The 12,456-nt window shown below is 40.6% G+C and overlaps 1 protein-coding gene across 4 annotated transcripts in view; it reads right to left on the reverse strand.

Annotated features, from left to right (window-relative positions):
• LNX2 (ligand of numb-protein X 2) overlaps positions 1-12,456 on the reverse strand; it is a 61,088-nt gene that overhangs the window by 10,599 nt on the left and 38,033 nt on the right. For all 4 annotated transcript variants that reach the window (XM_065830351.2, XM_071804515.1, XM_065830360.2 and 1 more), the window contains 4 exons: positions 8,084-8,322; positions 6,811-7,010; positions 2,575-2,946; positions 398-544 (listed from right to left, as the gene is read on the reverse strand). In XM_065830351.2, coding sequence (XP_065686423.1) covers positions 398-544; positions 2,575-2,946; positions 6,811-7,010; positions 8,084-8,322 — 958 coding nt within the window. The remainder of the gene's footprint in view (positions 1-397; positions 545-2,574; positions 2,947-6,810; positions 7,011-8,083; positions 8,323-12,456) is intronic.

The raw sequence follows: 12,456 nt of genomic DNA on the forward strand, positions 1-12,456 counted from the left end.
TTACATGCTGGATGATGTGCACCACACATCTTGGCCTTGCTGCTTGTAGTCACCACAGCAGCAACAAAAAAATAACATTATTGAATGACAGCTCTCCCATGCAGCAGTAACACGTGAGCCACTGTGTTAGACAAGGTCTAACAACTACAGCTCAGAGAACCCGCTTCTTTCACTGCAGTCCGCAAATCAAAAAAATATACTGAAAAGCTGTTGCATGTCTTTTGTTTTCACTCCAGACATGATGCAGGATTTGAGTACTTAGAAGTCAATTTAAAATTTAAAAAAGAGTAAGTAGAAAAGAATATATAATGCCTTCTTCAAATCTTGCCTTGCTACACACTCAGAGCATAACAAGACTACAACCATGTTTATAACTCTTAGAAAGAGAAACACCAACCTTATGTGAGTTGGGTCTGCTGTGAAACAGCTGCTGGGACTGGTGTTGGTGTGGGTTGCTGTTGTGAGTCCCGGTGTCTCGGATAATACTGACCGTCTGTGATTTCAGGGGTCTAGAGATGACCAAATTCACCCTCTCCCCACTAGCCTGTTGAATACATAAAACGAAGTACTGAAGTTGGTAGGATATTGATTATTATCAGAAAGGGAGGAAGACATATGGTGAAATATGAAACAAAACAACGGTAGAACTTTTTTCCAGACCTCAGAGGTGCCACAAACTGCTTAGATTGCAAAGTCTCTTACTGGCTTCTTGCTGCAATTCCCCCCAGAACAGAAGGGATATTAACACTCTTGCTTTTCCCCTGGTGTTACATCTGTAGTAGCTGGAAATCCTTTGCAAAAGGATGCTTCTCACACTAAAAAAAGTATTAGAAAGCTTCAGACATAAAAAAAAAAAAAAAAAATAATCAAGCAATTCCATTTGCAGCCTGTGTGAACTGTGACACATGGCAATAAAAGAAAGAAATGCCCACATAAAGGCTCCAGGGTCTGCAGATTTTGGTCAAAGGCTCTGAACAACTCTGCTGTTTCCAAACAAGAGTTCCAAGAAAGATGTGACATGTGAGCAGACCATCAAATTCTGGAGTTTGGGGAATATCAGGAAACTCAGATACCAGATGTTGAATGAAACAGCAATTCTTTCTATTGCTGCAAATATACACCTCAATAGATAAAAGTTACCCAGTGTATAATTCTGACCACTGCATCCAAAAACTGGGAAACTGAACTCACAATTCCCAAGATCACTGTTATTTTCCTTTCACTGCAACTGAAGCTGTTAAAATGATACCTGAAATGAATATTTACTACTAATTTGTTTTGCAGCTCTCTATAGGGTGGTGCTGGGATAAGCAAAGATGACTGCACTATACTGCAAGAACGTACTACAGGTCTATTCCAATTTTCCTAAAACGAGAGCAATTACAAACATCCTGTCAGCAGGACGCAGCGATGTGCTGCAGCTGTTTCCTTACAGACTAGGAGAAAGGCACGGAGTAAAGGTTTTCCTGTGGGAACAGGGAAGGGTCATATGTCAGACTGCATCAAGCTTTGGGTAACGTTTGTGCCTAGAGCAGAGCCAGACATTGGGAATAGCCCTTTATTAAACACTGAGAAAATGCGTTTTAGTGTATGGGATTCATGGAAGATCTATTTTTTTCTTCCCAGCTGCTAACCTGCTGCCTCTACAAGGTCTGACAAATCACTTTCCTGTTTTAACCCCAATTCCACGCACAGGCAAATCAATACAAAACAAAGCCTGCTTTTATAGAGCTTACTGAGAGATTAAAACTACAGTACATACATAAATATAATAATAATCCTCATTTATTTTTCTGCTTAGCAATAGGCTACATGGTACTCTCCTTGCTCATATGAGCAGTTTTCTAACTTTCAGGCTTCATGCCAGGGAAGACTTTTTACTTCTGTGGAGGTGAAGTTCATCTGTTAAGTGCCAAACTGTAGTCATTACAACTTAAAAGAATAAATCTTGTTGGTAATTGCTAACCTAAAGATATGTGAATCCTTTCAGTTTTACGTCAGTCTGCTCATTTGAGAAAGGGTGACTTGGAAAACACCTCATCACAAACTACACAGAATATTGTCCTTGCAGTGCAGACTTTTTGGAACCTCACAATTAGTTGAGTGTTGCTTTATCTAACAGTCTTGAGATACGTGTTAAAGTGTCCTTCAGCTGAATGTTGCTCATTATACACTAAAACAATATGTAACAAATATGCAAATGTATAACCGGCTGGCTCTTTAGGGTGTGAATGTAGTGATAAGATTTTGTATATAATGGCTGTTACTTTTCTTTCTGGTGTGCTGACTTTATTCCAGCATCCAGGCTTGCACAACTCTGTAATAAACAATATCTCATCTCTGTGTGCTACAATTTAGCTCTTTTTTTGCACACAGGGTGACAGAACCCTGTTCTGGGGACAACAAAAGCAGACCCTGTTTTGCACTATTATTTCCAGAATGTAAGTCAAAGCAAATTGCATCGCTGTAGGCTTTTAGGTGTTACACAAGCTGTTCTGTCTGGAACAGTCTCTACCTCAGGCTTTGCCAAAGAAATAAAGCCGAGCTAAGGACTTGGGTAGGAATGCAAATTACCTGTATAACCTGAGCAGCAAGCTCAGGTGTCCCGTGCTTCAAGTCATGTCCATTGATTGCGAGTACACGGTCATTGCTGCAGAGCCTGCCATCTTGAGCAGCCAAACCCCCTTCCAAAAGGTCGAGAATAAAAACTCCTGGCTCGTCTGTTCTGCGTACAAGTTTAATGCCAAGCTGTTCGCTGGAGTCGCGTTTGTGCAGCGTCACCTGGAAGCTGTCTTCTCGCAAGGGGCCGGTGGTGTCTGCGTGGGTGTGCGTGCGGCTGCCGAACCGCCGCTCTCTCAGCACAGTGAGGTGCAGCACCGAGCACGGCTGGGAAAGCACAGCCCGAGCGTGGTTGTGAGAAACGTTGCTTATGTCAAAGCTATTGACCTGCAAAACAACAAAAATAAAATCAGAATGGTATTTTCACATGTTTAATTGTTCCTGGTTATGGAAATAAAGTCCTTTTGAAACTCAGTTCAGAGCTCACTGCAAAACTGACCTTGGAGCAACCTACATATCTGACCCTACCAGCCTTCCTCTCTCCTCCTTCCACCCTCTCCTAGAAACACACTTGGGCTGCTCAATCTACAAATCCATTTTGAGGTTGGAAAAGCCTCTTACGATCATCAAGTCCAACCATTAACCTAACACTGTCAAGTCCACCTCTCAGTCATGTCCCTCATTGCCACATCTATATGTCTTTTGAATACCTCCAGGAATGGTGACTCAACCACTTCCCTGGACAGCCTGTTCCGGTGCTTGACAACCCTTTTGGTGAGTGAATTTTTCATAATATCCAATCTAAAAGTTTGCTGGCACAACTTGTGGCCTTTTCCCACAAAGGTGACATCATCTCTCTAATGGTGAACACTCTCTGTCATCATAGTCCAGAGTTCTTGTTTTCCTGGTCTCCTAACACTTGTCTTCTTTAGATCTTTACACTGTTCTCCAGGACAAGAACTCTGCATGTGATTTCAGTGTTAAGCTCACCATCACTTAAAACTATAAAATAATAGCTATAAAAACAATATATCCAAATCTCTGAAAAAAAAAGCTTATGTCTAACAATATGTAGTACTTCCATGATGTCAAAAGTTAAAAAATCCCTGAAATCCAGAATAATGAAATTTGTTCCTTAAGACAGTAGAAAAAGGTGGTTGTACTAGTTCTCAAGTCTTAGCATGAACTTAGGAGATTTTCCACCAACTTCACCTAGGTCAGAGTTTCAGACTTACGACCTCTATCGCTCAAAATTCAGTTGTAAATGAAAAACAGATTAAACTTTCCCTCCCTACAAACAAGAACTGCGTTTGTTATGTGGCCCACTGATGCACAGATCAGTAATCTTCAGTCACTTCTTGCACTATAAAGTTAAGATAAAAATTGACAGTGCAACGAGATTTGGGAGAAAACAGGGGCACCACAAAGAAACAGCACAAAAGCTGTGTTTTCCTTGTTTTGTAAGGAGTTCAAAGCTAACAACGAAACTTCATCCTTCCCATGTACTATTGTGCCCTGATGGAGGAACTCCTGTCCCATAACTTTAGCAGATACAGACCAGCGCCAAATGGACTATAACGACCTGCCCTAAGCCTTTTAATGCTCCCCGTTGCAACCTGAGTAAGTAGAACCATAAACCTGCAGCTTCCCACCATCTAAATATTTATAAATATCTCAAGGGTGGATGTCAAGAGGATGGGACCAGATTCCTGTCAGTGGTGCCCAACAATAGGATGAGGGGCAAAGGGCACTGACTAGGAGGTTCCATCTGAATAGGAGGAACTTCTTTACTTTCAGAGTGCCAGAGCACTGGAACAGGCTGCCCAGAGAGGTTGTGGAGTCTCCTTCTCTGGAGACATTCAAAACCCACCTGCACACATTCCTGTGCAATCTGCTCTCATGTACCTGCTTTAGCAGCTGGATTGGACTAGATGATCTCCAGAGGTCCCTTCCAACCCATGATTCTGTAATAGCAATAGTAACACTTAAAAAAAACCCCAAAACTAGGAAGAGAAATGACCCAGAAGCCTATGTACAACAGCTGCCACATTTACATCACGCATCTGAGTTGAAGGGCTTTGAGAGCTTAATGCCAAACAATTTGGCCATGGTGGTTTCAGCACGGTAAAGGGGTGGCTTCATCCGCCACACTCCTGCGAGAACCTCCCGTTCCAGCAGCAAAGCAGGAGGTGGCCCTGGTTCTCCACTGCCCCGAGACAGGCTGTAATCTTGGGCAGAGGGAAAGGAGGCAGAGCTAGAAGAAATAACATTCAGAGCTGCCAGCAGCAAAACCCACTAGGGCTCATCCGTCAGAGTGCTTAAATTAAATCTAGTTTTATTTTTAGCTGTCGCTAGCTAAAGTAAATACATAAAATATGGAAGCATTCAAAGGGCATGGAAGAATATATGCAATAAAATGTAATTCTTCTTTCTACAAGGCAGTTCACAATTTCAGAACAGAACAGCCTTAGCATTTCTTGGGGAAAGAGATTCTCATTAGTACACGTTTTACATTAATTACAGTCAGAGTCTAGCACAAAAAAGAGGCCATTTTTAGAGCACTTAATGTTAGGCACCCACCTATACCTCGCAGACAACATATGCTTTTACTAACATGTAGCTGTTACTAAATGCTGTTCCCTCAGATTTTAAATGGGTAATATTCTTGTTTGACTGGGCAAGAAAATGCTGAGTTTCACTTCACAGTCCTTTCTGGCTTTCTTTTAGTCCTTTACTGCTCATAAAAGCCTTTGAAAGCATTTTCAGAAATATCTGACTGAAGCGTGCACACTGGGCTGCATCCAACCCTGCACTTCATCACAGCTTGTGGAGACCAAGCCTGGTCATTTTAATACAACAGGTCAGCACCTGCACAGGTAAATTCAAAGCAATAAAGAGATCGTATCTTCCAAAAAGTTTGGCTTTTAGCTCCTGTACCTCACCCTCAGCATCACAGGGTGACTCTGACAGACTTTCCCCCAGCATGTGCCACCCCTAGTGACAGCACGTTGATAGGGGAGACTCACTGCAGCTTATAAAGCCTATTTATAGTCAATTTATTGCTACTTACGGCTTTGCAAACTATAATTGAGACCTGCCCAAACAGCAAGAATTTCCAAAGCTCCGCTGGAGCTCAAGCTCCCTATTCTGGCAACCAAGGAGAGCCCTTGAGTATTGAAACAAATTAGGCAGCATTCAATCAGTGTCTGCCTCTCCTTGTTAAAAAGGCAACATTTCGGAAACCGTCTGGGTCACTTTCTTGGCCAGCCACTATGCTAATACTCCAAGAGATGAAAAAGACACATTTCTCAAAAGGGACTTTATTTTCTGAAGTGCAAACTGATTTAATTCCAAGGGTAACTACAGTATTTAAATCTACTTCTATCAGCTTGATTTCAAAACAGTGAAATGAAAAGGGCTGATACTACTGAAAGGCAGATCTCAGGCTAACAGATCAAAAGCCAACATTGCTACTGAAGTAATTTTGAAATTATGGTAATATATTTGTTTCAGGTGGAATGATTAAAAATAGAAGAAAAAGCTGGAGGACCGTCTTGTTTATGTCCATTCTTAAGAGTCCCTTCCCCTAATATAAAATTAAAAATCAAATATTAAAATAATTTGATGTTTTTACACTGTCTGTAATTACTTAAAAAAATACACACTATCATAACCAACTTTAATTTTGTCTATTTTTTTGAAAAATACTTAGAGCACCTTGTTTCAAACCATGTCAGCGAAAAATATCAACTCCTACACACACAGAAATATGCAGGTCGGCTGCGTGGGCTATGGAAGATGACAGTGAAGCCAGATTAAAATAGCTGTTTAGATGAAGTCAACCTTACAATCCACAAATTGCTTTTTACATAGGACAAATTATGCTAACTTGTTATCCAGAAGTAATCTTGGGCTCCTTCAGAAAGCATGCATAAAGTTGAAATGAAGAGCAAGTCTCAAGACATTTAAAAACAGAAAAATAAACCCGTGTTTTAAAAACTCGTAAAGAGATGCTAAGAGGAAAAATAATTCTAGAAGGCTGATCCCACCAACAACATAAAGCGTGATAGCCACAAATGCTAGAACAACAGGCTTTACTCTGAGTATTAATTTGCCTTCCAACTGATAATTGCAAAGCTAACATTTACACAATATAGTCCAACAAGGAAAATCTCCCATCTCATTTAACAAGCAGTTCTGCAAGGAGCGAATGGAAAGCAAGCTGACAGAATACGTAATTAGGTTCCATACTTGAAGTATTTGGTCTCCAGCAAGAAGTCTTCCATCTCTGGCAATGATCCCATCTCGATAGACCTCTTGAATGACAATGTTGATCAAAGGTGTTTCATTGCCACCCACTATGCTAATTCCTAATTCGATATAAGGATTAGACCGATGAATTTCAATAGTAGTGATCTCTCCTTCAGGCAGGGTAGGTGGCTGTTGATTTGCTGCCGATTATTTTTAAAAAAGAAAGATGGTTAACATCCTTTATACTTCATTCAGTAAAGCAAATCACCAAATTACAACGTAAACAGGCCACACAACAACAGCTTAAAAACAAACTAAACAAGTGCAATTGGGTTAGTTCCACTACTTGTTGGAACACCTAGCTTGTTAGAAACAGCTTTCTAACAACTTAGTAGCATCCACACTTCATGAAATGGGATCATTTGGATCAGAAAACGACACTCTGAATCCTTTGGATCTTGTCCTTTATACTAAATTCCATACAATTCATTTCCAATTTGGTCACTGGTATATTCATGTTTGATGACAACAACAACAATTTGTTTGGGGCTTACCCCACGCAGCATGACATGGTCGTGCCTCTTCGTCAGCCGGTCTCACAACTGCACTAGGAACTGCCACTGAGTTACCGGCTCAAGAGAAGGAGCCCATTTCTGAAGCAAACATGGAGGCAACTGAAGAGGAAAAAGGGGGATGCTAAAGGATGGCAAATACAGAGGAGAAGGAAGGGGACAGGACCACCTTCCTCTGCAGTAAGGCTCAGTGCTTCCTCTCTAAAATCCCAGATGCTAGAGACGTTACTGCTTGTTCGGTGCAGATGGATGCAGGAGCTACTCAGCTGCCTTTTCGCTTGAGCAGGACAGCTCTCCGTGTGTGCGAAGGCTGCTGATCCAGGCAGGAGGGGAAAGGGGAAGAGGGGAAAAGAAATCTCATCTTAGAAAACAGCTTTTGTAATTTTACAGAAAATATGCTCCTTCCGAATCACTGAGAGAACAGTACTACTACTAGATTAACGTGAACTTCTGCACCATGATGATACAGCACTATGACATGCAGCACATACTGCAAGATACTTCTTTCCTTCCTAACAGTGACCGTATCCTAGTTGTATACTTGCAACAAAACTGAAACCCACTAATGTTTCTCCAGGAGTCGCAAGAGAAAAGAGCAGAAAATGAAGATGCAGGTTCACAGTCGGCAAGAGACAAGCTCTGACACCACAAACATTTTCACGTCTGACAAAAGAGACTTGAGAAGACAAATGATGACATACTATCTGCTACTGTGTTCTCCTCAAAAGGTGGGTTATCGATGCTGGGCTCGTCTGTCCAGGCTGGAAGGGCGGGCGAGGTGAAGCTCTGCTCGGCTGGCACGATTCCCTGATCCGCGTCTGGAGACAAACTGCCGGGCTGCTCCGTCCCACCAGGACCGCTCTCGCCCTCCACTTCTGCTTGCAGTTTACTCGTTTTCCTTCTCTCCAGAGCGACCCTTCGATGAGAAGCTCCAGGACACCTGTGAAGACAAGGTTTATACTGCACTTCAAGCCTGCAGTAATGATTGTAGCACAAAATGCCCAGGTACTCCATCAAATTAAATCAGTCTTCTTCAAAGCCACAGCTTTAAACTAATCATAAAAAAATATTAAACACATTGGATTTTAAGGTCAAAATATGGCTGAGTGGACAGAATCCCAAAACAATACTGTCTTCTTCACAAAATTTTTACTACATAGTTTTCCGGCCATGAACAACACGTGCAGTAACACCTTGTGAATGTGGACTGTTATGTGCACTCCAGTTTCTGGAAGATAACTTTGCTGAGAAGATTAAACAAGAGTTGCATAAAACTCCAGAGAAGAGACACCCCATTCAAAGACACATCTGGAGCCCCCCAAAGCAATCTCCTTTCACCTTAGTAAGCCAAGAGAAAAGGAAGCATCCTATTTTCCTGGGGTCATTTGGGGGAGGAAAGAGAGAGATGAACCTTTTACCTATGTTGCAACCTAAGTGTTAAAGTACTGAAAAAAAAATGCTTGTCTAAAGTTTGTATGAAAAGTTTAGCAAAAGTAACAGATCTGCTCATCATCTCCTCTTGAATCAATAGACGGTGTTTCATCCTCCTCCTGTCTTCCCTTCTTAATTCCTGACTTCACATAGGAGATGCAGTTTTCTCCTTTCCCTCATGTAACAACGCTCCATCAGCATTTTGTGCTTTTCAGTGTAAATAAATTTTTGAGAGTTCCCATTATTCCTAGTGCAATGTATTTTTTTTTTTTTTGCTTATGTTTAAAAATCCCACAACAGTTTATTGCAAAGAAGGGTTGGGATGTTGCAAATTCATGGTGAGATCAAATGGTCTTACATTTACATGCAGATAATTGGATGTGGACATCAATCTTACATCTGCCCATGTGACAGTTTTGCCAGCATCTGATATTCCACTTCTTTCAGTATCTGATATCTTTAAAGTTTCTGCTTCTGGAGCTGCTGACCACCTAAAGATGCTTGTACTGTAGCAGCGTCAGAAAAAAGAAGCTGTGTTCTTGAAAGGACTCCTTGTTTGAGAACTTAACAGGTTGTTATAACAAAAGAAAAAAATGCTTTCTTTTTGCAACGGGAGAATAAATGTGTTAACAGAGCAAAAGTCTAATCATGTCCTAACTTGTTAAACCAGAACGTTTTAAGAATCACAATTCTGTTCTGACATTCTGTGAAGGGGATTTGATAATTAGATGATTAGACCGTTTCAGAATGAGGGATTTTGAAGAAATATTAACAAAGCAATTCAGCTCTGAAGTATGTTGATAAAAATACCTGTACAGCTTTTGTGATCCCCAGCAGTGTTATACATACATGAAGTCGTATATATCTCTCTATATAATGATATATATGTTTAGAAGAATGGCATTTGGTAACCCAAATGTGCTGTGAAATACACTTAAATACATAAATTGAAGATGGTTCACGTTATGAAATTACACATTTAAGTAACCATTTCTTGGGGCATTCCCCAAGGAGACTACTGGCCATGCTGTTCTACAAAGTTAAGAAAGCACAAGCATGAAAGAGGAAAATTATTTGAAAGGTTTTGCTTTGTGAAAATGTTTCTCTGATTTTAATGAAGGAATATAACCCTACTTCTTGGTTTTGGTCAGGTAATATTTACTACATAAAATCACTGGCGTGGTGGGACTGATCAGCTAAGAAACCTGGCTGGTCTCAATTTATTCTGGTGGCCAAAGACCCACAGTTACAGGTGAAACTCGGCTGGAAGTTTTTATTGTTCACCACTTCACAATGTCAACCTCAAAAAAAGAATCCCAAAAGGCCAAGAAAAGGAAAGATGTAATCCCTTTCCTCAAAATTTCTAAAATACTTTAACTTGATAGGTTAGCCCCACAATCCCCCAAATCTTAGCACTGGCAACAGGAAAACAAAGGATTAATCTCCAACATCACTCACTTCTGCAGCAATACAGCAAGGGGTAAATGTTCCTGCAGAGGAAACCTATCGTCTGCTGGGAGCTCTGACAGATGTGCTGTCCCACAACGACCTGCCAGAGTTGAGGACAAAGCCACCCCGAGCCGCATGTCCTCGCTGTCCCTCCACTGCTCTGCTAGAGGGTGCAATTTTCAGCAGAAAGGTGAATGAATCACTCAAAATTGACACTGTCAGAGGACCACGCTTCAATCCCACCAAGTCTGGGCTGCAGAGTCCAGCCTCACTGGACTACTTGTGAATTAGATGGTTCTCCTGGTATCTTCTACCAAAACACTGTGCTTTCGACTCTCATGCAGCAAGTTCACATGAGCCATGGGTCTCCAAGGAGCTGGTGTAGACGGTAAAGCACACCTTGGAAATGTATTATTTTTTAAACTATATAAAACCAGGACAGAACAAAAAAATCACTCCCAGAATTCTCCTATTTCTGTCAAAGCCTTCCAAATCATAGACAGGTCTTCCCCACAGAGCACATTCCCCCATCATTACCAGGAAACTGATGAAAGTCATCATGTGAAATATAAATAGATTTGAAGTTTATTTTTGCCAGTGATATTTAATTATCATTTCAAAGGCTAATATCAAGAAATGTAAACAACCTCCTAAGCACATCTATTCCAACTCTACAAGGCAAAAAAGGAAAAAACACCACCACCACCAAACCAAAACCAAACAAAAAACCCCACAATAAATGATTAGATACAAAACAAAAAACCCCAACCAAACCAAACCAAACCAAACCAAACCAATATATATTCTTCCTCAAATTCACCAGTAATTGTAACAGACTATGACTTTCAGTCCCGTATAGTGGAACTGCACTGCCAGGAAAGTAGCTGTCTGGTGGAGACCTTAGTTCATGGGTTGTCAGTTCTTCAGTCTTTAAACATGATCTGACACCTACCAAGCAGTAAAGCACAGTATTGGTATTCAAGTACACCTGTAAGGAAATTTTCCATTTACACTTGCAACATAAAAAGATTTTTATTGGCAGTAGGAATGTATTATTCACAAACACCAAAACCATACAACAGCTGTAACGGTTAACAAGCACCAATAAATATCTAAAGGTATACACTTTCACTAATACTACTTTTGCCCAATATCTGGGATAAAGAGCATTTTGGACTAAATCTTGTAACAAGTTATGTACACAGATGGGCATCTTGGAATCAAAACTAGCACTGAAGATTGTTTTTATAACTATTCTCACACAACAAAATGCATAAATAAGGGTTGAAATCAGACTGAAATATGTCTTACAGGAACAGCATTTCATATCTACCTGCAAAGCCAGAGTATCTTGGCTAGGAGTGAGAAGAAAGGTGGGCATGTTTTTTAGAATTTCCAGGAATTATTTAATTTCTTTCATGAATCAAAGTGTCTAAGGGCAGAGATACTGAAACAACCAGCTAAAGCAACTGAGCGATGTTATTTATCAGGAAACTCAAAGGGCAGTTGTTCTTGGGATGTAAAATGAGCCTGTGCTTATATGCATTGACTCCCTCCTCTCCTTCCTTCAGTACCAGCTTTTGCTTCATTCTGGATGGTGATGAAGTGTAGCTTTTACCTTCAACTCCTCTTGATTCACATCACACAGAAGAAAAGTTTACCTTTTTTTTTTCTCTTCAGTCAAGGCTGCTGTGTTTCTCATTTAAAAGCTGACTTCTTGGAACACTAGCAGCAATCCCTCTCTGCAGATAGAAAGAGCTTTCATACAAAATTAAGATGTAGTTTACGGTGTGTTCCATGGAATAACAGTAGGGGCTCAAAAAACAGATCTGCTCACTGACTACTGAAAATAAAGATTTCATTGTAATTTATACCATCAGCTTCTGCCCAGTCTAGAGGTTTGATAAAAGCAAACACACCAAATAGCCTCAAACCAGTTGCACTAAATCGTTTTCCAAGGAGGAGCTGAATCTAAGCAAAGACTGCAGAGAAGCAACTCAAATGCCTTTGCTATTGCTCATAAAACTTTGCCAGCAAAGTGACCTTAAACAGTAATTCTGGCAAGATTAACAGCAGCAATTCAGAATAAAACATGGTGCTGCTTTGGGAAGTTAAGTGTTTGAAACCTGTCTTTCCTTTAGGGAAAAAAAAAAAAAAAGAAGAAAAAAGAAAAAGAAAAAAGAAAATGAGGCAC

This window comes from Patagioenas fasciata, chromosome 1, assembly GCF_037038585.1.
Source record: "Patagioenas fasciata isolate bPatFas1 chromosome 1, bPatFas1.hap1, whole genome shotgun sequence".
Classification (NCBI taxonomy): domain Eukaryota; kingdom Metazoa; phylum Chordata; class Aves; order Columbiformes; family Columbidae; genus Patagioenas; species Patagioenas fasciata.